The sequence below is a fragment of the Schistocerca americana genome, chromosome 5 (genome assembly GCF_021461395.2).
Source record: "Schistocerca americana isolate TAMUIC-IGC-003095 chromosome 5, iqSchAmer2.1, whole genome shotgun sequence".
In the NCBI taxonomy this organism is placed as follows: Eukaryota; Metazoa; Arthropoda; class Insecta; order Orthoptera; family Acrididae; genus Schistocerca; species Schistocerca americana.
The window spans coordinates 684136864-684163123 of NC_060123.1; the positions used below are offsets into that span (position 1 = coordinate 684136864).

The 26260-nt window shown below is 43.9% G+C and overlaps 1 protein-coding gene across 1 annotated transcript; it reads left to right on the forward strand.

The window, feature by feature from the left end:
- The first annotated feature begins 418 nt into the window (after nucleotides 1-418).
- On the forward strand, nucleotides 419-26260 carry LOC124616634 (CASP-like protein 4A2). Its single transcript, XM_047144960.1, has 3 exons — nucleotides 419-472; nucleotides 553-662; nucleotides 25873-26260. The coding sequence occupies exons 1-3, from the start codon at nucleotides 419-421 to the stop codon at nucleotides 26258-26260; spliced, it is 552 nt and encodes a 183-aa protein (XP_047000916.1).

Genomic DNA, 26260 nt, shown 5'->3' on the forward strand with positions numbered 1-26260 from the left:
TCAGATATTTGTTTGACGTATTCCAATCTCCGCCGTCTTACACTCGACAGCTCCGACTAGCGTGGCACCACGGACGTTATTCCCTCATCTTGACACTTGTCGTATGATTCTATCCCGACCGAGCTCTGGCTGATGGGCTGCTCAGACCGGCGTATAAATGGGGCCAGAGCTCCAGTGGAGGCAACTGCCGACTAGTTGGCTTTCACCGCCCTACGTAGCCGGAGCGCGTAGGAATTTGTGCCGATCCAGTTCCGCACGCGTGACACGGCGGAGGGAATAGGCCCCTGACCGCCGTCTGTCATCCTTGTTGTGATCGACGCAGTCCGGGGAGGCAACGCCTTTTACATATGCACGAGTCAGTGTCTGAGGCGTTGCCAATCCCTGTAGGCAAAGGGCGGGTAAGTGGCACACTGTGGCGATGTCTTACAAAGCAGGTGTCGGAAGGCGGCGCAGTATTGGTGGTAAGCGCTGGGTATGGGGTGGACGTCTCTGTATTCCGTCGGTGGCTCGCGTGGCGTGTAATTCGGCGCCGGTGTAATTGTCGGCCACCAGGTGGGGGCGGCGGCGGGGGCGGGGGCTGGAGCGGCGGCAGTTGCAGAGTCACGGCACGTCGCGCTGGCCGGTTGCCGACCCCACCGCAGCCGGGCTGACCGCGGCGGAGGGCAATACGGCGGTTCTTAGCAGCGGCCCGCCCGCACTAATGGCCGTGCAGAGGCCGACCGCACCACGGACGTGATCCATGGCTGCGCCGCTCCTGCGCGCTGCTGCCTGTGCTGCTGCAGAGCAGTGTAGTGGGCTGATGAGCGTGGTAAATACGTGAGAAATGACCGCTAGCAAGTGCGGAAGAATGTCGAATCAAAACCCTTTTCAGCCATCCAAATTTCGGTTTTTTATTGAGCAACCTGTTTCGTCGATATATTACGTCGTCTTCAGGTTACCTGCCCGACGTATAAGAAGAGTCACACGTGTGGTCCAGTCAATATAGGAGTCAGAGGTGGGAATATTTATTTATTTATTTATTTATATGTCAAGTTCCGTAGAACCAAGTTGGGGAACAAATCTCCAAGGTCATGAAACATGTCAGTGCATGAAATTACAACATATGAGTTACAACATATAAAAATAAAATGCTTATGAACCCGAAAAAAGTCGGTCCATAAATAAACGCAATCAACAATGCAACAAGAATCAGCTTAATTTTTCAAGGAAATGCTAGACAGAATAGAAGGAGAGAAGCATGAGGAAACTCTTCAATTTCGATTCAGGTTTCTTTGAATTGTGGGTTAGAAACTGTAAAAATTGAGTCTTGCTGTGATTTAGCGTTAGTATATTTTCTACAAGCCATGAACTTACGCCATGAACTGCACTATTAGAAACCGGGCCAATGTTGCACACAGCATCTTTTACTATCAAGCTAGTCTCATCAGCAAACAGAAATATTTTAGAAAATGAGGAACAGCTGTGGCCTCAACACTGATCCCTGGGGCACCCCCCCCCCTTCCCCCTTTCCCCCTTCACTCTACCACACTAAAACCCCACATCACAGCCATTCTCAACATTGTGAATAACGACCTTCTGTTGTCTGTTGCTGAAGTAAGAGATGAAGCAATGCTGAGTTACTCCCCGTATTCCGTAATGGTACGACTTCTGGAGCAATATTTTGTGATCAACACTGTAGTATCGATAGCTACGATGCCATAACGTAGGTGCGCTCTGCTAGGTTGGCACTACGACACCGACACAGACGACAGCGCCCTCTAGCCGGAGCTGTGCAGCTCTACGAGCGCCGCTCCAGATTCAGCCCAGTTGATTCCGAGGAGACAACCAAGCAACATTGTTTCTATTTCATAGTGGGCGAGCCACTACAGATTTTGCCTTCGTTACTTCTAGCCGCTGTTAGATTTGATGGATGAACGACTTCGCACATACGTGTTCTACCTCATCTGCTCCTCCTAGTTTCCTACACTCGACCTACCCTTCAGTTTTCAGGAGCAGACACACGCGCCGCCTTCCAGGCGGGATACAAAAAAAATACAATCAAATGCCTTAGTTAATTCAAAAAATATCCCTAGCGTTCAAAACCTTTTGTTTAACCCATCCAGAACCTGACAGAGAAAAGAGACTACAGCATTTTCAGTTGTTAAACGACTTCTAAAGCCAAACTATACATCTGATAGCAAATGGTGTGACATAAAATGATAAATTAACCTAACATACACAGTCTTTTTAATAACTTGAGCAAACACTGATGGCATAGAAATAGGTCTGAAATTGTCTACACTATCATTTTCTCCCTTTTTATAAAGCGGCTGTACTACTGAGTACTTTAATCGTTCAGGAAACTGACCATTCCTAAAGGAAAAATTACAAATATGGCTAAATACAGGGCTAACATGTGCAGCACAGCACTTTAATATTCAGCTAATCACTCCATCATATCCATGGGAGTCCTTAGTCTTCAGTGATTTAATTATTGACTCAATCTCCCCCTTGTCTATATCACAGAGGAGTATTTCAGGCATTAATCTCGGAAAGGAATTTGCCAAGAAAGTTATATGATTCCCTGTAGAAATTAAATTTTTATTTATTCACCAGCAATGCTCAGAAAATGATAGTTAAATATATCTGATTTATCAGTAACAGAAATATTTTTACTACGAACTCACGATATATCGTCGACTTTGTGCTGCTGACCAGACACTTCCTTCGCAACTGACCATTTGGCTTTAATTTTAACCTGTGAAGTAGCTATTCTGTTTGCCTTCCTAATAACATTGTTAAGCACCTTACAATACTGTTTGTAATGGGCCACTGTAGCTTGATTGGGACTACTTTTAACATTTTGATATAATTCCCGCTTTGTTCTAAAAGATATTCTTATCCCACTAATCAGTCACCTGGGCTGCCTATTACTGCTAGTACCCCGTTCATAACGTTCTAATGAAAAGCAACTCTCAAAGAGCATGAGAAACGTGATAAGGAGAGCATTATATTTATCATCTATGTTATTCGCACTATAAACATCCTGCCACTCTTGTTCTTTGGCAAGATTTAAAGAACTCTCTATTGCTGTTGGATTAGCTTTCATACATAGTTTGTAATTATATGTGTCATTTGTTTGAGTTCAAAAGCATCATGGTCTGAAAGGCCATCACCCTTTTACTAACAGAATGTCCATCTAGTAATGAAGAATGAATAAAAATATTGTCTATGGTTGTGCTACTGTTCCCCTGCACCCTAGTTGGAAAAAACACAGTCTGCATAAGATTATATGAATTTAGGAGATCTACCAACATCCTTTTTCTTGCTCCACCATATACAACATTTATATTGAAGTCACCACATCTATCTAATTTCTGGTGCTTCCTACAAAGTGAATCAAGAACCCTCTCTAGGCTGAGCAGAAATGCTCTGACGTCAGTAGGGGACCTATAAGCAACAACAATTAGAAGTTTAGTTTCACTGAATACAACAACCCTGCGCAACATTCAAATCACAGCAGTGCTGTGATACGTCTATGATCTCTAATGGAACACTGTTTTTTACGTACATAGTCACTTCACCACTCCGCAAGGAACTCCTTGAAAAACAGCCAGCTAATCTGTATCCTGGTAAAGAAGCCTCTGAATTGTCAAATTATTTAAGTGGTGTCCTGAAATACCAAGAATTTCAGAGTCAACATCCATAAGCAGTTCACTAACTTTATCTCTAATACCTCCTGTATTTTGATGAAATATGCTAATTCCTTCTCTGCTTGGAATCATTACATCCTCTAAAGGAGAGCCCTTAGTTAGAGGGACTTCCTTTAAGCAGGCATACCTATCAGCTGACTTCAATCTAAAGAAGGTGCAGCTCTAACACCAACTACTACAGGAATTTTTCCATGAGTGAGCGCACCACCATCACTACACTGTCACCTATAAGCTTTGCCAGCCTCTCGTTTTCATACCTATTGAGGTGCAGGCCATGCCCAGCGAAACCCGATATACTGATAGACCCAACTGGCGCCACTGAAATGTGATTATGCCCTCTGCCATCAGTGCCCTCTCCAGCCCCATTTTTACGCGCCTAGCAGCCTCATTAAGATGAGGTCGATCATGACGCTGAAACAGTTGCACATTAGTGCTACCAGTTTGAGTAGATATCTGTACCAGGTCATATCGGTCAGGGGGCTTGACGCTGTCGTAATATATCGCCGATACTGGCTGCTCAATAAAAAAACAACTGAAATTCAGACTACTGAAAGGTGTTTTGCTTCGGCATTCTTTACTGAACAGCTATCTGTATAAAGATGGACATACAGGAGTCAGAAAGAATTGATCTTTCAGCGGCTTGTTGAGGTTCCGGATCACATACAACAAGCAGTTATTTTCCGCCTGCTGTCCAAAGCAATTAGTGCCAGAGGTTGTGTACAAATCGTCACTGACGTGTACCACACAACCTTAAAACACTCACTGCCTTAGTCTCCCAACTTTTTCCCTGTTAGGAATACCGAGATAGATGAGAGCATGGCTGGAAGACGCACAGCAGATACAAAAGCAGGGGAGCAACACCTCTAAGTAGATCGACATACAAGCAGGTTTGCATCAGACGACAAAAATATTCAATCAAATCACAGAAGGATTTCAAAGTGGTGCAACTTGTTCTAAATGTTAATAAATATGACACTGTGCACTTAACAAATCACAGAAGAGTATTATCCTACGACTGAAACATTAGTTGGTCACAACTTAAATAAGCTAAGGGATGCAAATACTTCGATGTAACAAGCTGTAGAGATATGAAATGGAACAATCGCAGAGTATGAGTTGTGTGTAAGGCAGACGGTATACTTCGATTCATTAACAGGACACTAGGAAAAAGCAGTCGGTGTACAAAGCAGACTGTCTACCAATCACTTGTGCGTCTCATCTTAGAATATTGCCGCAGTGTGTGCGATCCGCCCAAGTAGCGCAGCTATTAGTCTCCGATTGATAGCGTGCTGACCAGCCTTTGGAAACTGATATATGACACTACCCTCAACACACGACACAAAGGTGCCAGCAAGAAAATCACATAAATATACATGCAGACACGTTAACAATTACACGAGATTCACCCATGTGTCCAACCACCGATCCATAGACACCTATCCACACACGCACCAACACACACACACACACACACACACACACATTGTGTGGTATCTGGTATCATCCAGAGATATCTGTGCCACAGAAAAGTCGGCAACGCGCATCGATAACACAGACATTAGCGAGGGCTCGGTGCCGTCTGCAAAGACGTATGTTAGGCGCTCTAGAAGACCACACCTCCCGTCTCAGCACTGCAGCGCCCTCATACATAGGTCAATATAGAGCCGAGCTTGCAAGAGCTCGGCCCCAGGTTCTCTCCTCAACTTCAAAGTAATCTAGGAAGACAGTGTTAGTCGGAATCTCAGTGGAAAATGTATTTGAGTTAATGTCGAACGTTGTATTCAGGAGAACAGTTCGTCAGTGTGTGCATCAAGTGATGCTTTTATTATCAACGATAGTTTCAAATATTCTGTGCTCTCTAGTGCCAAAGAACTGTCTCAAGTCAATTCGTTCATGTAATACAGCGAACTATGAATAGCATTTCATTTTCATATTTGGTATGAATCAACTTACTGTCAATCATCTTACAGTGCACTCAGACGATTGTAGCTTCGTCTGGTCACAACCCACTGCATTGCATATGGTCCTAAGAACCGTAAGTACCAAGATCTACTAACGGAGATGAACGTTTAAATCGTTAGTTTTGCCTATGTTGTTTGTATCGGTATGCCAAGCGAAAATTTTCGTAGAAATCGAAATACAGTGAAATGTTTACTAACACCTAAGAAATCTGACTCGATTTTCGGAGCAAATGAGTAAATGACTACGTAGTAGCCCCTCAAAAGAGTTGATTGGTATGAGCTACTGGGATGTAAGTGGTAGTGTAGCGTAGTATACATAACAATGAAGTTTCATTAAAGAATATACACTACGAGTTGCAGCAAATAAAACCAATTTTTATGTGATAAAAGATTATCTGCGTGATTTAAGTGCTCGAGCGACGACAGTAATAGTTTAGTTTCGAAACGTGTGACGAGTAGCTGAGTTCTAATATAAAATAACAATTCTCTTAGTGCACTGCAGTCATTTATTTAAGCCTTGCGTACTGATATGAGGCAGATGCTATAAACTGAGGTACTGATTTCTATCAACAGAAAATAGTGATAGGCATTACGTGGAGTACCAAAAGAAACCACAAATTCCTCTCACCACGAGAGTTTCATAAAAGGAATTGATTAAAAGCACAAATATTATAGTTGTGCTCTTTTAGAACTACGAAATATTACTCGTCCATCGATATACTAAGTATTGTTCTCAAATGGCTAGTCTTGTGGAATAAAGTATGGGAAACCGTTGTATCCAGAGGATAGTGTACCTAGGAACAAGCTACGTTTCTTGGTCGGCACTTAAGTATAGAGACTGATTTTAGAATTACGTGAAGAAATGGGCACTAGAGACGGAAATAAGCAGTTTCCGTCATTTGTTACAGTTTTTATTGGGTGAGATATGAGGTTTTGTTTTGTGCTGCATTCATAAATGTTTCTCGTTCTAGACATTTAAGTGCTATACAATATTTTAAAGCTAGCTGAAATACGTTGTTAACTCCTCAGATACAGAATTTTTATATAATGCTAAACATTTCGAACTGTTTACACACTGAAGAGCCAAAGAAGCAGGTACACCTACCTAATATCGTGGTGGGGGCCCCCGCGAGCATGGAGAAGTGCTGCAACACGACGTGGCATGGACTTGACTAATGTCTGAAGTAGTGCTGGAGGAAACTGACACCATGAATCCTGCAGGGCTGTCCATAAACCCATACGAGTATGAGGGGGTGGAAATCTCTTCTGAATAGCATGTTGCAATGCATCCCAGATATGTTCAATAATGTTCATGTCTGGGGAGTTTGGTGGCCAGAAGAAGTGTTTAAACACAGAAGAGTGTTCCTGGCGCCACACTGTACCAATTCTGGACGTATGGGGTGTCGCATTATCCTGCTGGAATTGTCCAAGTCCGTCGGAATGCACAACGGACATGAATGGATGCAGGTCCCGTATCACTCCAACAGCAAGTGCCCCACCAGCTTGAACAGTTCCCTACTGACATTCAGGGTTCATGGATTCATAATTTTGTCCCCATACCCGTACACGTCCATTCGCTTAATACAATTTGAAACGAGACTCGTTCGACCAGGCAACGTGTTTCCAGTCATCAACAGTCCAATGTCGCTGTTGACGGGTCCAGGCGAGGTATAAAGCTTTGTGTCGTGCAGTCGTCAATGGTACACGAGTGGGCCTTCGGCTCCGAAAGCCCATATCGATGATTTTTCGTTGAATGCTTCACACGCTGCACTTGATGACCCAGCATTGAAATCGGCAGTAATTTGCGGAAGGGCTGCACTTCTGTCATGTTGAACGATTCTCTTCAGCCGTCGTTGGTCCTGTTCTTGCAGGCTCTTTTTCCGGTCGCAGGGATGTCGAAGATTTGATGTTTTACCTGATTCCTGATATTCACGGAACGCTCGTGAAATGGCCGTACGGGAAAATCCCCACTTCATCGCTACCTCGGAGTTGCTGTGTCCCATCGCTCGTCCGCCAAATATAATACCACGTTCAAAGTCGCTTAAATCTTTATAAGCTGCCATTGTAGCAGCAGTAACCGATCTAACAACTGCGCCAGACACTTGATGTATTATATAGGCGATGCCGACCGCAGCACCGTATGCTGCCTGTTTACATGTCTCTGTATTTGATTACGCATGCCTATAGCAGTTTCTCTGGCGCTTCAGTGTATAACATGCGGACAGTTAAGCCATACTTCGGCAGTTGCACTTCAAAGTGTACCTTGAAACAGAAAAAAAAAGTCTTTTATCAAGAGACATGTGATACTTGTGAATGAGCTGAGTGTCTTTCGCGTCTTAACAGTTTTATCTGCCTTGAAAATGGAAATCTGTGTAAATTTCCAATCGATTCTCTTTCAGGTACTACTTCTGCTTAATTTCATCTCACTTACTTATCATTAGTGTTTGATAGTGTAGTAATGTAAAAGATAGACCATTAGACTAACGATTATGTGTTGATTGCAACGCTTTTAAATCTCAATAGAATCTTGAGTACAAGCTTATTGAGCTATACGAATCTTTCTTATTATGACCATATTTTACCGTGCGAAATCTTTTCACGTTTGGAAAAACCTCGGTTTTGCGGAGTAATTTTTGTCATCTGAGAAAAAGTCTGCAGCACATACAAAGTGAATGCCATCATTTAAAAAAGGAATAAAGAAATATATTAATCCTCTATTACTGGGCTGACTAGAGACTGAAGTCCGAAAAATGTTTGCAGGGACATCGCTCTCCACTATTCGTTCGTAATGTGAGGAATAAGCAATAGAAGAGCTTCAAGACTCGAAAAGCGCATAGTTTGCTTAACATTATGGGAGTTCTTCGGAAGTCATAAAACGCGGACTGTAAACGGGTGAACCAATGCAACTTTTATAGCCTCGACAGCAAATTCTACGGTCTTGGTCCTATGTACAATCTCTAAGTGGGTCTAAGCCTTCCATCCAATCACTTGTTGACCAGTCTGCTGTACATGTTAAGATAGCAAAACGACAGCCAATGTTTTAAATTTCACGTTTAAGGAATGGTTCACGCAGGAGAATCGTACGTATTTACCGTCGTTTGACCAACGAACAGACTCCTGTATGGACGACATAATAATAAGCATCCCTGGCGTAGAGAAACGATTGAAGGAGTTGAATAGAAATATGTCACCAGGTCCGGTTTTCCGAAGAGTACTCTACAGCATTTGCCCCTATTCTATCTTACTTTTATCGCGAATCACTCGCCCTGAGCGAAATCCTAAGCGACTGGAAAAAATCGCAGGTGACTCTTGTGTACAAGAAAGGCAAAAGAACGGACTCGCAAAATTACAGATCAATGTCTCTAACGTCGGTTTGCTACAGAATCCATTTTCTTTAGACCGAAAGCTTATGTCCACGAATAAGCATTGTTTTAGAAAGCATCGCTCCTGTGAAACTCAGCTTACCCTTTTCTCACATCATATACTGTGATCTATGGATGAAGGGCAGCAGGCAGATCCCATATTTCTAGATTTCCGGAAAGCGTTTGACACGGTGCCCCACTGAAGACTTTTAAAGAAGGTACGAGTATGAGGAATAAATTCACAGATACACTCCTGGAAATGGAAAAAAGAACACATTGACACCGGTGTGTCAGACCCACCATACTTGCTCCGGACACTGCGAGAGGGCTATACAAGCAATGATCACACGCACGGCACAGCGGACACACCAGGAACCGCGGTGTTGGCCGTCGAATGGCGCTAGCTGCGCAGCATTTGTGCACCGCCGCCGTCAGTGTCAGCCAGTTTGCCGTGGCATTCGGAGCTCCATCGCAGTCTTTAACACTGGTAGCATGCCGCGACAGCGTGGACGTGAACCGTATGTGCAGTTGACGGACTTTGAGCGAGGGCGTATAGTGGGCATGCGGGAGGCCGGGTGGACGTACCGCCGAATTGCTCAACACGTGGGGCGTGAGATCTCCACAGTACATCGATGTTGTCGCCAGTGGTCGGCGGAAGGTGCACGTGCCCGTCGACCTGGGACCGGACCGCAGCGACGCACGGATGCACGCCAAGATCGTAGGATCCTACGCAGTGCCGTAGGGGACCGCACCGCCACTTCCCAGCAAATTAGGGGCACTGTTGCTCCTGGGGTATCGGCGAGGACCATTCGCAACCCTCTCCATGAAGCTGGGCTACGGTCCCGCACACCGTTAGGCCGTCTTCCGCTCACGCCCCAACATCGTGCAGCCCGCCTCCAGTGGTGTCGCGACAGGCGTGAATGGAGGGACGAATGGAGACGTGTCGTCTTCAGCGATGAGAGTCGCTTCTGCCTTGGTGCCAATGATGGTCGTATGCGTGTTTGGCGCCGTGCAGGTGAGCGCCACAATCAGGACTGCATACGACCGAGGCACACAGGGCCAACACCCGGCATCATGGTGTGGGGAGCGATCTCCTACACTGGCCGTACACCACTGGTGATCGTCGAGGGGACACTGAATAGTGCACGGTACATCCAAACCGTCATCGAACCCATCGTTCTACCATTCCTAGACCGGCAAGGGAACTTGCTGTTCCAACAGGGCAATGCACGTCCGCATGTATCCCGTGCCACCCAACGTGCTCTAGAAGGTGTAAGTCAACTACCCTGGCCAGCAAGATCTCCGAATCTGTCCCCCATTGAGCATGTTTGGGACTGGATGAAGCGTCGTCTCACGCGGTCTGCACGTCCAGCACGAACGCTGGTCCAACTGAGGCGCCAGGTGGAAATGGCATGGCAAGCCGTTCCACAGGGCTACATCCAGCATCTCTACGATCGTCTCCATGGGAGAATAGCAGCCTGCATTGCTGCGAAAGGTGGATATACACTGTACTAGTGCCGACATTGTGCATGCTCTGTTACCTGTGTCTATATGCCTGTGGTTCTGTCAGTGTGATCATGTGATGTATCTGACCCCAGGAATGTGTCAATAAAGTTTCCCCTTCCTGGGACAATGAATTCACCGTGTTCTTATTTCAATTTCCAGGAGTGTATGTGTGTGGCTCGAAGACTTCGTAAGTTATATGTTGTCCTCGACGGTGAATGTTCATCACAGACAAGGTTGTCGTCAGGATTGCCCCATGGAAGTGTGATAGGATGGCTGTTCTTCTCTCTATATGTAAATGATTTGGCAGACAGGATGGGTACCAATTTGTGGTTGCTCTCGGATGATGCTGTGGTGTATGGTAAGGTGTCGAAATTGAGTGGCTGTAGGAGGATACAATATGACTTCGACAAAATTTCTGGTTGGTATGATGAATGGCAGCTAGCTCTAAATGTAGCAAGATGTAAGGTAATGCGGATGAGTAATAAAAACAAATCCGTAATATTCGGATTCAGCGTTAGCGGTGTGCTGCTTGACACAGTCAAGTTGATTAAATATCCAGGCGTAACGTTGCACAGCGATATGAAATGGAACGAGCATGTGAGAAATGTGGTAGGGTCTACTTCGGCTTATTGGGGGACTTTTAGGGAAGTTGGGTTCATCCGTAAAGGAGACCGCATAGAGGAAGCTGGTGTGACCTGTTCATGTGTACTGCTCGAATGTTTGGGATCCGTACCAGGTCGCATTAAAAGAAGACATCAAAGCAATTCAGATGCGGGCTACAGGTTTGTTACTGTTAGGTTCGAACGCCACCCAAGTGCTACGGAAATTCTTCGGAAGATCAAAAGGTAATACCTGGTGCCTCCAACATAAGGAGCATGAGGAAATTAGAGCTCATACGGAGGCATAGAGACCGCGATTTTTCCCTCGCTCTGTTTGCGAGTGGAACAGGAAAGGAAATGAATGGAACGGGGTACCTCCCGCCACAAGCCGTAGGTAGATTGTGGGGTATGATGTGGATGTCGATCCAGATGCAGATGTACAGCGTTTCCATCCCATATCTAGTGGGTCCTCTAGATTCTCGGATTGTCCACAGAGCATGACGCTGGATCATTTAGAGTTATAACCTGAAAATCGATTCCAAAACACATATGATGATAATAGATGGTCTAAATTACGATAGTGGCTACTTGTTTCTGGATGTGGAGACCAAAAAAGGAAAGAACGATGGTACGTAGTCTTGTCTCCGAGAATCACAACAATCGTGCCGCCCTGCTTGACAGGAGATAGTACGATTGGAATTTAACGATAATGAAGACTAATTCAAATGGGAATGGATACTGGGCGGTATATTTCGTAGTTTAATGAAACAACTTACGTGATCTAACGAAACCAGGGATATCTAACCTAATTAGAATTAATTTTTAATACCTTCAGCTGCTGACGGGCGTTGATATATATCAACGAGGACAAATGAAAATGTGTGCCCCAACCGGGACTCGAATCTGGAATCTCCTGCTTACATGGCAGACGCTCTACGCATCTGAGTCACCGAGGGCACAGAGGATAGTGTGACTGCAGGGACTGTCTCGCCCACGCCTCCCACGCGACCCACATTCTCACCTTGCATGTCCGCACACTACATTCGTAGTGTCCCACCCCAACACACCAATTAGTCGTGGAAGAAAAAGTCGCGTAAGAGTTCGGGTAATATGTGTGCATCAGCACTGAAGAAGAAGGTCCTGGCCGGTATTGCCAGAACTATATACTTACATGGATATGGTGCCTGTTCTTTCGGACATGTCCGCAAGAACAGACACCATATCCATATAAATCTAACCTATGTTGAGTGGGTATGCAGTTTCAGCTAACCATTAAGAAAACACTGTAAATGGAAAAATGTTAAATCGATTTCACTACCTTAGGGATCAATTTAAAATCACAAATCCTGCCCCATTAGGCTGCAGATGTAGTGGGAAATTGTGTATAACAGCAGTACTATGAAAATCCAGGAAGAACTTACGGCGCACACACACGTCTGTATAAATATTTCTATAGCTAATTTTGCTCCAATGTTTTTTGTATCGGAATATAGATTAATCCCTGTAAGTTCAAAAACTTATGGACCCAATCTTATAGGCCGCTTTCCACACACTCAAGAATTTTCACATATTGAAAGACACATAGTTTTTAAAAAATGTTATTCTTTTCCTGACGTGTTCGCGATTTTGTTATAAGAATATAAGAGAGTCAGATATTTATCCAATGCAATGCAGCAGGAGTTCAAATTAGGATGGAGCTCTAGTGTGAGAAGTAGAACATCGCTGCTGAAGTTGGTAAAATTAGATTATAATGAGGCAAAACGATCCATTAGTGGCGGTAAGTCTCTGCTGCTGGAATGGATTCGTTTACAAAGTAGACGCGCTGGCTTCAGTGCGCGATGGACACTGAAACCGATCTAATTTAGTAGACTGGGGGCCAACATCCAGTGATGTAATCTCTTCATCATAGGCTAAGCTCACTACACGGGCTGACCAGGGATTACAAGTCGTTGTGCTTGTAACTTTGATCCTGAAAAATATATATTGGAGTGTGTTATTCCAGCACTTCGACGTTTTTATTGAAGTTGGAACTACTGTCGTGGGTTTTCAGTTCTTTAGATACAGAACTGGGTTTTACTGATGTGACAAATATTACGTGAATCTAGAAAAGCATATATATTCCTTGGGAAGATATACTCATAGGATCTTTGCACTTTAAACTTTTACATAGGGAAGAGCTTTAACACAGAGTCAGATGCACAGTTAGAACTACAAACAGATAGTTTAGTCAATTATACGTTGGGCATATTCAGGGTTTTTGAGGATTAGACTCCTAGTTGACGGACGCTTCAGCTGATTTGGACTTGTATTATATTTATTCATGCGCCAAGGAACGAGATTCTGGAGCAGACAGTAGTGAGAGAGACAGGTTTCCAGCTAACCCCACTCCCACTATGTAACAGAAACGCTATGGACTAAGTCGTGGTCACAGAGTGCTAGGAAATACTGCATACGCAAGTATAGACCACTGCACATATACGTAAGCATGTGGAAAACCAGACTGTGATCGAAATGACACAGCGAGAAAACAAGAATGGCTGGAGGAGGAATGCGATACTCAAGAAGTATCCATGATTATATAAAGGAAATGTATATTGTTTCTAAACGGAAATTGAAGAGGTCTTTCGATAAAATAGAAACAGGGGAGTAACCATACGAACATGAAGAGTGCAGATGAAAGGTCAGCAGAGACATAAGAAGAGAAGACTGTGAAAGGTGGAACAAATATACACATAAGCTTTGTAATAGAAATACACTAGAAGACAATATTTTGCAAAGAGAGAGATGTTTCCTTTGGTCTCAAGTCATAGGATTGTAACACATAGTTCTGCTACAGCATGTGAAACAACCAGAATAATCGAAGCTCCTCTTGCCCCAGGTCACTAAGTAAACTTCATCACCACAAAGTAAGTCTATACGAGCACGTGGCTCAAAGGGCTGTAGGTCATCCACGAGCCAATTTGCGGGTGGGGGGACAAAGAAACAATATTGAACTGAATGGGAAGGGACACATGGTACAGTGAAAATTACCTACACTTCCATCCCCAACACACACACACACACACACACACACACACACACACACACACACACATTATATTAAAGAATACGTAATACAGACGCCTGCATAACGTAACTTTAACAAAGAAGGATAAAATAAAGTCAGAAATGTGGTAAATTTTTGTAGTGATAAATTTCAGCGCTCAAATCCGAATTTGTAGTTGTATTTTATCAGTGTCATTTGTTTTACAGCTATGAAACGAATATGCTAAAGTTTTAGAACTGTTCGCAAGTCCATATGGAAGAATATCATTTTGACGTACCTATAAAAATGGAGGTCCATGACATTCAGCATGTTAAATTAACGACTTTTTCCCCTCCAGAAATGTATGCATTTGTTTGACCCCTTTAAGATGATGGGTGAAGAAACCCATTGGGATGGTAATGTGATGGTGCTGTGAATCTTTTGCTGGAATTACTTTCATCGTTTCTAGAATATGTCTTCGACTGTGTAAGCCACATCTAATCATCTACATGTTGCGTAATTTAATGGGTAATCTGTCTTCGGCTGTGAAGCTAACTAGTATTCACGGAGTACTATAGCACGTGTGCACTGCGTCGGTGTGAGTCAGTGCCCGCGCTGTAACGTTAGAATACGGATGCGTAGGATGTAAGAAACTTAACTGCACCAATTTTCAGTGTCAAAAGTAAATGGAATCAGCTGTGGGAACGCTGATGCCGTGTGGTCTAGTGCGGTGCGAGGATTGACCGCTTTATATCTGAGACGCAGTCCGTAGAACAATAGACCTGAAGTAATACTCGATAATTTCACTTTACTGCGCAGCTCAAAGAACAGCGTCGGCTGCGCATGTCGTTCTCACGTAGGCTGCATGCCTCTTATGCGACAGCCGATGTCTCCGTAAATACGTGACTGCAGAGTTAGATCGGGCAGTGCATGGAACGACCTGTGAGTTATGTTGAAGGGAACTCTTACTTGGAGCACCCTGACAGTAGAACTTGGCCTATAAAGAAAGCCATAAAACCAGAGAGAGTACACCGGCAGAATATAAGGCTTCTATATATACTGAATGCTTTCACTTTAATATTGCTTACGCGAATTTTAGAGCAGAGTGGTTGAGAGCACCGCTATCGTACGAAACCAGTAACTGTACTAACATTGTCCTGATGATGTGTGTTAACACGAAATAATCTAGTGAAAATGTGTTAGTAAGGCGATTCACAACTATCAGAGCAGTAGTTCATTGCCACTGCTGTGTACGTCGAAGTTGAAATTAAAGAAGGTGAATGAGAGTGATAATAATAAAAGTGCAAGGGGATTAGATACCGAATATAAGATTCACAGACGAACGCTTGAGAAGACTAATAGTAGGGGAGAGTGTTATACCTAGGAACACGTGATACTTCCTGCTCAGTGTTTCAGTCTAGTGACCGATTTCAAGGCCGGCCGGAGTGGCCGAGCGGTTAAAGGCGCTACAGTCTGGAACCGCACGACCGCTGCGGTCGCAGGTTCGAATCCTACCTCGGGCTTGGATGTGTGTGATGTCCTTAGGTTAGTTAGGTTTAAGTAGTTCTAAGTTCTAGGGGACTTATGACCACGGCAGTTGAGTCCCATAGTCCTCAGAGCAATTGAACCGATTTCAAGATCACGCAATCGAGTGCACGTTAGAGAGGGTCATAGACAGACTCCGGCATTTTCTACTATTTTTGTTGTTGTCAGACATGAGGTCGTGTTTTGTGCGGCATTTGCAAATACTTTGATGTCTGTGTCTTTGTTAAAGCTATGTGTGAGATATCTGTAATTTTTCAGTTATACTACTTTATCGCAAGTAACGTCCTACTATCTTTAGAATTAGTTATATAATGTGTGGATGGTTACGCATAAGCCATACGTTCTCGGTTGTGCACCATCTTGTAGCTTGAAACGGAAGAGGGTATGTACTGTGGAACATCGGATATTTGCTTACGAACCGAGTTCAGAGAGTACACACATGAAATGTGTTCGCAGTTGCGAATGTGGACAACAGCAGCTGCATAATGGAATGACGACAATGAAAATTTGTGCCCCACGGGGTCTAGAACCCAGATTTACCGCTTATCGCGAGCGGTCGGCTTGCGTTAGGCTATCCAAGAACAAATAACGGCCAAACACACAATTCCATATGTGGTCATTCCATCATACAGCTTCTGGTTGCCCATATTCGCGACTGCGAATACATTTCATGTATCTCATAATGTCTGTAGTCGCCGCAATGGTACATGTCCGAAGGAATATTGCGTCTTAACTTCGAATAACATAGGCACTGCAATACCGTATGAGTTTCTTTAATATCCTAACAATTTTAGCTGTCTTTAAAATGATAATCTGTGTTAGGGTCCAAGAGCTTCTGTTGTAAAATTGATTTAATTACTAACTACAATGACAATATCATGAAAAGAATAGTTACTATCCACCGTATAGCGGAGACGCTGAGTCGCAGATAGGAACAAGAAAAAGCCTATTCTGCCTATCTATGGTGAATAGCAACTATACTTTTCATAATATTATCATTATTCCATCATGGGTTTTCCGTTGTTTAATTTTTAACTAGGCGCTACAGTCTAGAGCCGCGCGACTGCTACGGGCGCAGGTTTGAATCCTGCCTCGTGCACGGATGTGTGTGATGTCCTTAGGTTAGTTAGGTTTAAGTAGTTCTAAGTTCTAGGGAACTAGTGAACTCAGATTTTAAGTACCATAGTGCTTGGAGCCATTTGAATTTTTCTGGTTTTTAGTAAATAACTTACAAACAGTAGTTTGGAAAGTTTGGCTGTGCTACATTTACTAGAGACATGGTAGTTCAGTGAAGCTCTTCACACCAACAATTACTGATACGTTTAAGATCTCGTAATACTGTTTACACCCAGATGATTTGTGATAAAGTCCCCCAGATAATGGATAGTCTTGTATGTAATATTCCGTCAGTATTGGAAGGAAGACAGACATACGAAAAACTATTCCACAATTCCATTCATAACAAGAAGAACAACACCAAAATGCAACAGGAGCATAATATATAAGAAATTGTCCACGCAGCCTGTAAGTATAGTTCAAAGCATTACTACTTAATAGGAAATAGCAACCAGCGGAACTGTTTATAACCTATAGGCACAGTGACAAAAATGTAAATTAAATAGATAACATATGCACATCTTCCAGGCCACTGATGATGCCTTGCAGAAAATAAAGGCGAAACGCGTATGGCACTAAAATTGTGTTTTATTCAGTTGCTGTCAGACGGTCCATAAGTAAAAATTATCGATATACCGTAATATTACACGCAACTGAGGAAGACAGGACCACAAAAGTTGAAGATACCAATTACGTCGTCTACGAAACCGCGGTACCAAACATTCGCACTCCACCGCCTCTGATGTTCAACCTCCTTCGGCCAGTGCGGACTGTCAGCGGCCCATCAATGCATATTTCTTACATTCAGCTTTCAATGATTCGTAAAGATAGTTCCGATGGTAATCGAGATTCGTTGAAGACAGAAGCAATTATCCTGGTGTTGCATAGGATAGGAGCAACAGAATTCCATGCCTCCTCTGCAGTTGCATTGATTAGTTTGGTGGTGATATGACACACCATACGGACAGAAGCTGTTTGCACGCAAAATGCTGTCAGAGCTTGGCTGACTTATTCCAGAAGCACTCGCAATTTCCCTGATGCCAACAAATGGATTATAACCAACTGCTGCTATAATATATGTTTCTTTCGGTTCGCTCATTCCAGACTTGCTCTTCACCCTTTGCTTTGTATTAAAGTACACTTAAAACAACAACTTTTTTCACAACCGCTGAATTGTCATTATTGTTTGACAATGGGCGTGCGATTCCACAATTCTCTTCGCATTTCTTCTAAATTCTACATAAAGAAGTGGCAAATACGAGAGCGTGCTGAACGCCTCCGAATTTCTCATGCGAAAACTATTAAGGCTTTCTAAGTAAAACAAACGTTATTAACATTCCAACATTCCAAATTTTTATTCTTCATGTCTGCATATTTACAGCCCCCTGACGCTAAAGGGCTCCCAATTGTAGCATCTAACATGGCGGTGTGTAACCATGTCGGTGAGTCAGGAACAGTATTCTGTAATAGATTTTCGAATTCGAAGAGTCCGTCCCTACCTCCTTCAGCAAGACAACGCCAGACCACAGAAAACGGACGCCTTGGGTTCACTGTCATCGGTCGTCCTCCATACAGTCCCGGCCTGGCCCCATCCGATTTTTATCTGTTTCCAAAGCTTAAAGAATATCTTCGAGCCTTCACTACGGTTGTGATGAGGGGTGCAAACAGAGGTGAGGTTCTAGCTGCGTCAATAAAGCGGAACATTCCATAGTGACAGTATCAACAAACTGGTCTCTTGTCGGGGGAAATGTGTTCTTCGCCAGGATGATTATCTTGAGAAATAAATATTTAGACGTGAAGAATAAAGATGTGGAATTTAATGAGAGACTTAAAAATCTGTAAGGGTTTTCACTTAAAAAACTAGAACGCATCAATTTTCAGCGCAACGCTCGTAGTTTCTTTTCGTTTGCGAAATACTTTTATTTTCTCTAAGCAACCAACACCCGATACACGTGAATGACATAGACAGAGTGAAAGCTACATATCCTCAGTGATCTATTTATACCGGTAAATCGCGGCGGTGGAATACCGTCTTGCCTCTTTAGCCGATGTGACGTAGTTCCAGATTTGATTATGTAGTGCGATAAATCCTAATTTCTAAATATTGTAGTAACTCAGAATGTAAGTTGGATTTTGAAGAGTAAAACACAAATGAATGTTTGTTTTAGAATTAGTACAGCAGCAGAAATTGCTATAGTTCCCTTTGAAGAAGAAAGGCGATACTGGTATCTGCTTAGTTAACATTCCTTAAAAAATAGAGTTCCGTTGTTTCGTGACGACTTTCTCACAATTTATCACGGTGAAAGGAGAGTTACAGTATCTTACACGGTTCCGGAAATATTTGAAAAGCGCTGACTGGCTGATCCACCCTGTACATGTATACACATTATATAGGTAATTCTCAATTTACCAATCAGTACCTTGTCTAATTGATAATGTCACCATGTTTGAAAATTTAAACACTTAAAATACAGTTACCACGGCTAAGGAAAGCGTGCCATCATACTGGTAGATTTCAAAGCTTGTTTATTTATTTATTAATAATAAGTACTGATGAAATATGGCTGAAAATTTCTTAGCACGAGGTGCAAAGCAAAACAGTATTGCAGGACTAGCACGCTCTTGGTGACAATTCCCTTGGAATGCAACTCGTCCATCTGAAGTAGACAGAGACAGTGTGTACTAAATATTAGCAAAAAATCGTTTTGGAAGAATTATCTGAAGTAAAAGATGCAGTCCAGTAATACGTAAGGAATCAATGCATGCCATTAAATTTATTTTAATAAGAATATTCCATAATAAACATCGCCACAAATAGTCACTAATGTGATCAGCAAAAGATCACGAGAACAAATTGTCTATGAATGGCAGAGGAACCTAGTACTTGTTGAAACATGTACGTTTGAAATATTATTGAAATTACTTAACTGACAGTAGTCTGAAACACAACTGTTAGAACGGGAATGGCATGTGAACATGTATTTTATTTCGTCGGTTATGCGCTTTCGCATGCATCGAACTTCCGTGACTGCGAGAATGTACATTTCATTTAGCTGTGAGAATGTAAATTGTCAATAAGTTTAAACCAAACCAAAACTGCATGAATTTACATAACACAAAAATTGAATCTGATGCAACACTATTGATTTGAAATTGGCCCTGGTAATAAAACAAAACTTGCTCAATTTGAAAATAATGGTCCCTGTGCTTAATGAATGCTATCCCTGAAGTAGTAAAATTCCTTACGTATATCTGCGAAATAGTAACGCTCTTCGCACTGCCCTCCGTTAGTACATTAAATTGCATAGTAAGCAAACAGCTATTGTGCAATGCTGTTGCTTAGGATATATTTGAATTAAATCGAATAACTTCTTGAGGAAAATAGTTCATCAAAAATGACGTTGATCTGGGAACTAGTATTGATTTGGGGTAAGTAACATCACGGCACTAATTTTAAAACCTGTATTTTGACTCTCTGAAAATTAATAATGGTCACAATTAACACAATAATCTGCTTATACACCAGCAATTAGTTTCACAAAATCATTGGATGTGAGTGTTATATATTGTCTCAATCATCACTTATGAATAAGCGCACTCCATTAGAATAAAATAGAAATAAACAACTTTCTTTACCTTAACCATTTCCAACTTCTGTTGAGTTTCCTTTTACAGTTGGCAAACATCATAGTATCTTGGAAACAAAATTCATGACTGCCTGCAGCGAGTAAGTATATATCCAGCACACATCAGATACAACACATCTTTACGCTTGAGAGTCTTCTATACATCACTCGATCTAAAGTTACACTACCACATTACCGGTAACACCTTGAAACAGAGATCGCTTTTGAGCAGCGACGCTGTTGCACAGTCGATACTACATTTGGGCATCTCTGATTCAATAAAATTTTTTCTTACAGAACTTGAATTAATGTAACCTGTGTAGTTAGTTAGCTAATTAGTTACGTATATACCTTTCATTGTAACAGACAACGCGCTCAAGTAGTACAGCAATTTAGGGCAGCTGCAGCAGCAACAACAAGAAACTGGTACACTGCACCAGTGTGGGTCTTTGCTTGGAAGAACAAAAGCGTTGATCCCAATTCACTGGAATAAGGTGACAGAACAACATACAGGTAAGAACTTGAAAGAGCACACTGGTCTCTTTGGAGCACTGTAGACGGAGCAGCGATGATGACTGTAGGTCACGTGGCTTTCCCCAGCTGCCGTATCATGGCATTAAAGCGGTGCGTGTGTGTGTGCCCGCCTGTGTAGAATCAGTGCAGCAAGATGTGTCAACTTGGAGGCCAGACACAGAGGCAAGGAAATAACTATCGTGATGGGACGTACCAGTTTCCACAGTGTTAACGATACTGTCCGATTCTTTCGTGCATGCACACAAACTATCCAACGTATTAACAAGATATCGCTCGCCGCATGTAACATGGCATAATAACAGTGATCGTAAAAAGGTCATAACCGTCCGAAATCTGAGCCGAGTGTCAGACCTTGTCGACAACAGTCAGTTTCAAACCCGATAGGAATCGCTCCTGTCGTTGCAGGTATCTCTCAGGTTTGGGCCGGACACTGTTGAGGACATCTCATGCAATGAACACTTCGAGTTTGGTACCAAACAAAAGCGGCACATAATAATGCTCGTCTCCAGTTGTCCAGAAAACACAGAAGGCATGCAGTGGGCCCAACAAAGTTCCGATTTCGCTTCTTTTCAGCTGACAGAAGGCTTCCAATACACCAACGGCCCAATGAGGCGTTTGATCAGCAGTGTGTGGTGTAACTAAGGACGGAGCTGGTTTCAGCCAATTTTGGGGGGTGTTTTTCGTAGCATCACTTGGGTCCAGTCATTTAGGTGACCACGGACGTGAACAAAAACGCTCATATTAATGTCCTCTGTCACCAAATGTAGCACTTTGCGTACGTTATGGACACTCCCGTCTTCCAGGATGACGACAGCAGTGTTCAGAGAGCTGGACGCGTATGTTCTTGCTTTGACAGTCCCTCGAGCCTTCTGTCGACTTATCCGTTAAATCAACCAATCTTCATTCCACAGAAAATATCTGGAATAATTTGTGATGAAAGTGAATAGCAACGACGTCCCCAGTTCAAACTGGACTATGTAATGTAAGGATAGGTTTGCCGCCAAAGGTGGTGCGGTATTTATTGCAATATGGAACTCGATAATATCGAAGGAGGTCATCACGTATCCAGAATATGAATTAATATGGGTGAAGTTAAGCATTAACGGTCGGTGAAAATCGGTAATAGGATACTTTTACCTCCTGGATCAGGAGCTCTAGCGGTAGACGGCTTCAGAGAGAACTTGCAGAATATTTTTAGTAATTTTCTTTATCATGTTGTTGTATGTGGGTGACTTTGACTTGCCAGGCGTAGATTGGGAGAATCGTGCTATCAAAACTGGTGCCATTGACAGAGATTCGTGTGACATTTTCTGAATGTCTTGTCTGAAAATTACTTCAAACACACCAACTTGCGAAGATTACGTCTTGGACCACCTAGCAACAAACAGGCCAGAATTTATCGAATCAGTGAACGTAGAGGAAGGTGTCAATGCTCGTAAGGCTGCAATATCAACTATGACTACGGGTTTCGCAAGGCATCTTAAGAATGGTAGGAAGATAATTTTGCTAAGCAAGAATGTTCAAATGTCTGTGAATTCTTAAGGGAGCAAACTGCTGAGGTCATCGGTATATAGACTTACACACTACTTAATCTAACTTATGCTAAGAACAGCACACACACCCATGCCCGAGGGAGGACTCGAAACTCCGGCGAGAGGGACCGCGCAGTCAGTGATATGGAGCCTCTAAGCGCGCGGCCACTCCCCGCGGCGCTAAGCAAGATCTACAGCATACAAACAGTAAAGTTTCTGAGAAGTTAGCATCAAATATTCAGAAATGAGGTCGAAGATGTGGAGCACAAATGTGCCCTACACAAGTACGTTCCGACCAAGGTCTTAAGGGATGAAAAAGACACACAGTTGTTTAATAGCCATCAATTCAAACTGCTACGTAAACAAAGACCTTCATCACAGAGTCAAGAGAAAGCAAAACCTAAATGACAAACATAAGCTGAACGACGCGAAAATAAGTGTAAAGAGGGCTATTACGAAAGCGTTCAATGACTGAAAGTTAAAATTTGTTTACAGAGCTGAGTAAAAACCCTAAGAAGTTTTGGTCGTATGCTAAATAAGCAAGCGGTCCGAAATTATTTTTTCACTGTCTCAGTGAATTGTTTCACTGTCAAGCCCACAACATGGTGCCTCTTTTCAGTCATCGTATGAACTTCGAAATGGCAGACACTGAGATACTCGATCGCGGAACAGAAACGCAACTATAACAAAGGAGCGGAAAGGCTTCAGTAGTAAATAATATATGATGTCGTGTGGCTAGGGCCTCCCGTCGGGTAGACCGTTCGCCTGGTGCGGGTCTTTCGATTTGACGCCACTTCGGCGACCTGCGCGTCGATGGGGATGAAAATGATGATGATTAGGACAACACAACACCCAGTCCCTGAGCGGAGAAAATTTCCGACCCAGCCAGGAATCGAACCCAGGCCCTAAAGATTGACAGTCTGTCACGCTGACCACTCAGCTACCAGGGCGGAAATACCACGCATACACCGATGAGCTTAAACATTTTGACCACTTGTTTAACAGCGTGTTGTTCCACTTTTCTAACACAGTACAGCATATTCTGCTTGGAATGACTTCTACAAGTTCTCAATAGGGTTCCAGAAGTAGGTGGCACCAGATATCTATGCTCAGGTCAAGCAAATCCGCAGTTTGCGCAATGGTGGTTTATGGGCACGCATTTGGAGCCCGGTATGTGTTACAATGGCTACAGGTCAGGCACAAGACATCAATGTGAGTCCACTACAACGCCCCTCAAACCAATGTAGCAGGATTCTGACCTTGCAGCAGTCATCCTTTCGTTTGTTCGCTAATTTAAAGGAGGAATGGAGCTGCAGTCCTCCACCTTAAACGAGTTTTTGAAAGCTGGGCTTAGAACTTCGGCCTTTGAACGGCGTGCTCCGAAATACTTCTGCCTGCACCAGCATTATACTGCTCTGCCGCAGATCGCCGCCTGTCCTATGTTACACAGCGCGGGATCCTCCGAGATCTACGTTTTGTGATGACACGTTGTCGTCCAATACCATACGGCCTACTCGTTATTTCTTCATCCTTCAACCACTTTCTGCAGCAGCTCACGACATTAGTACCCCAACAGGCTACCAGCTTCACCGTTTTAGAGTTTCTCGTTTCCAGCTGCAGCGCCTAGACAACGTGCCCTCTTAAACCGCTTACACCCGTGGATTTCCGCATTTGCGGTCCGCATCTTCGCTGTAATGACTTACATTTTTTCATCACTTCGTCATGGGCCTACAACGCCACCAGGAGGCAGCGGCTAGTGGTCATAATGTTTTGGCTCATCAGCGTAATACCACATTTAATACCTGGAGTAAAAACTCGTTCATGTTGAATCGTTAACTAAGAACGTCCTTTTATTCTACATCTACATCTACATTTATACTCCGGAAGCCACCCAACAGTGTGTGGCGGAGGGCACTTTACGACCTCCGATTCCTGTTCCAGTCGCGTATGGTTCGCTGGAAGAACGACTGCCGGAAAGCCTCCGTGCGCGCTCGAATCTCTCTAATTTTCCATTCGTGATCTCCTCGGGAGGTACAAGTGGCGAGAAGCAATATATTCGATACCTCATCCAGAAACGCACCCTCTCGAAACCTGGACAGCAAGCTACACCGCGATGCAAAGCGCCTCTCTTGCAGAGTCTGCCTCTTGAGTTTGCTAAACATCTCCGTAACGCTATCACTCTTACCAAATAAACCTGAGACGAAACGCGCCGCTCTTCTTTGGATCTTCTCTATCTCCTCCGTCAAGCCGATCCGTTACGGATCCCACACTGATGAGCAATACTCAAGTATAGGTCGAACGAGTGTTTTGTAGGCCACCTCCTTTGTTGATGGACTACATTTTATATGATCATTCCACTTCAAATCGTTCCGCACGCATACTTCCAGATATTTTACAAAAGTAGCTGCTACCAGTGTTTGTTCCGCTATCATTTAATCGTTCCGCACGCGAAAGGCTATTTACAATTTGTACAGAAACCAGATGGCAGTTATAACAGTCGAGGGACACGAAGCAGTGGTTGAGAAGGCAGTGGGACAGGGTTGTAGCGTATCGAAGGTATTTTTCAATCTGTAACTGAGCAAGCAGTAAAGGAAACAAAATAAATATTTCGAGTAGGAATTAAAGTCCAGGGAGAAGAAATGAAAACTTTCAGGTTTGCCAATAACATTGTAATTCTGTCAGAGACAGCAAAGGATTCGGAAGAGCACTTGAGCGTAATGGCCACTATCTTCAAAGGGGGATATAAGATGAACATCAACGAAAGCGAAATAAAGATAATGGAATGTAGTAGAATAAAATCAGGTGATACTGAGGCCATCAGAATAGGAAGTGACACACTTAAAGTGGTAGTTGAGTTTTGCTGCTTGGGCGACAAAAGGAATGCCACCATACTGGTATTAATATCCCAGAATGAGATTTTCACTCCGCAGCGGAGTGTGCACTGATATGAAACTTCATGGCAGATTAAAACTGTGTGCCGGACGGAGACTCGAGCTCGGGACCTTGCCTTCCACGGACGGGGCGTGAGTCGTGCTTAGGTAGCTTAGTTGGTAGAGCACTTGCCCGCGAAAGGCAAAGTCCCGAGTTCGAGTCTCGGTCCGGCACACAGTTTTAATCTGCCAGGAAGTTTCAAAAAGGAAACGTGTTGATGGCAAGACATTTGTTGAAACGGCTTCAAAGAAAGGCGTGCTGGCGAGGAAGAATGGACACGGGTGCGGCCCTCGGAATGGCGCCTACCTGTAGCAGTTATCGAACACCGACTGAGACTGGCAAAGCCTTGGCATCCTGGTTTGCGCGTCCAGGAGGAGGTCGCCGGAGGGATGCAAGAAAATCTGGCAACTATGTTCCAAATTGGAATTCCTGGATTTAATTAGCGTCGGGGCGAGGCGAGGCCGGCCTGTGCCAGGTAGGCCAGCGGAGGCGGCGGAGGCGGCGTCCCCCAGCCCAGCCCAGAGCGGACGCCACGTCACGGCGACGCCGTCCCGGCCGGGCGGCCGCAACCGCGTCGCGACGCGCCGCGTGTTCCCGCCGGCGACGGCGGTGGCGGCGGCAGGGGGCGAGAGCGGCGGCGTCCCGACGCCGCCGCTGATTAAAAATGCGCTGCCCCCTCCTCCACCCCCCCGGCCTGCCTGTCCGACTGGCAAGTGCCGAAAACAGCGGGCGGCGCGCCTGCCGCGGATATTGCTGCCGCCGGCGCCTCGTCTCGCGCGCGCTGTCTGCACGTGGCAGGCACGTGGAATTATGGACCGCTGTCACCGGTAG

Excerpts from the sequence above, each read along its gene's own strand:
- LOC124616634 (XM_047144960.1), top strand. The coding sequence starts at position 419 with ATGTCTTACAAAGCAGGTGTCGGAAGGCGGCGCAGTATTGGTGGTAAG. Across the intron at positions 473-552 it reads GTATTGGTGGTAAGCGCTGG|GTGGGGGCGGCGGCGGGGGC; the intron begins GTATGGGGTGGA and ends GTCGGCCACCAG. Across the intron at positions 663-25,872 it reads CGGGCTGACCGCGGCGGAGG|CGTCGGGGCGAGGCGAGGCC; the intron begins GCAATACGGCGG and ends GGATTTAATTAG.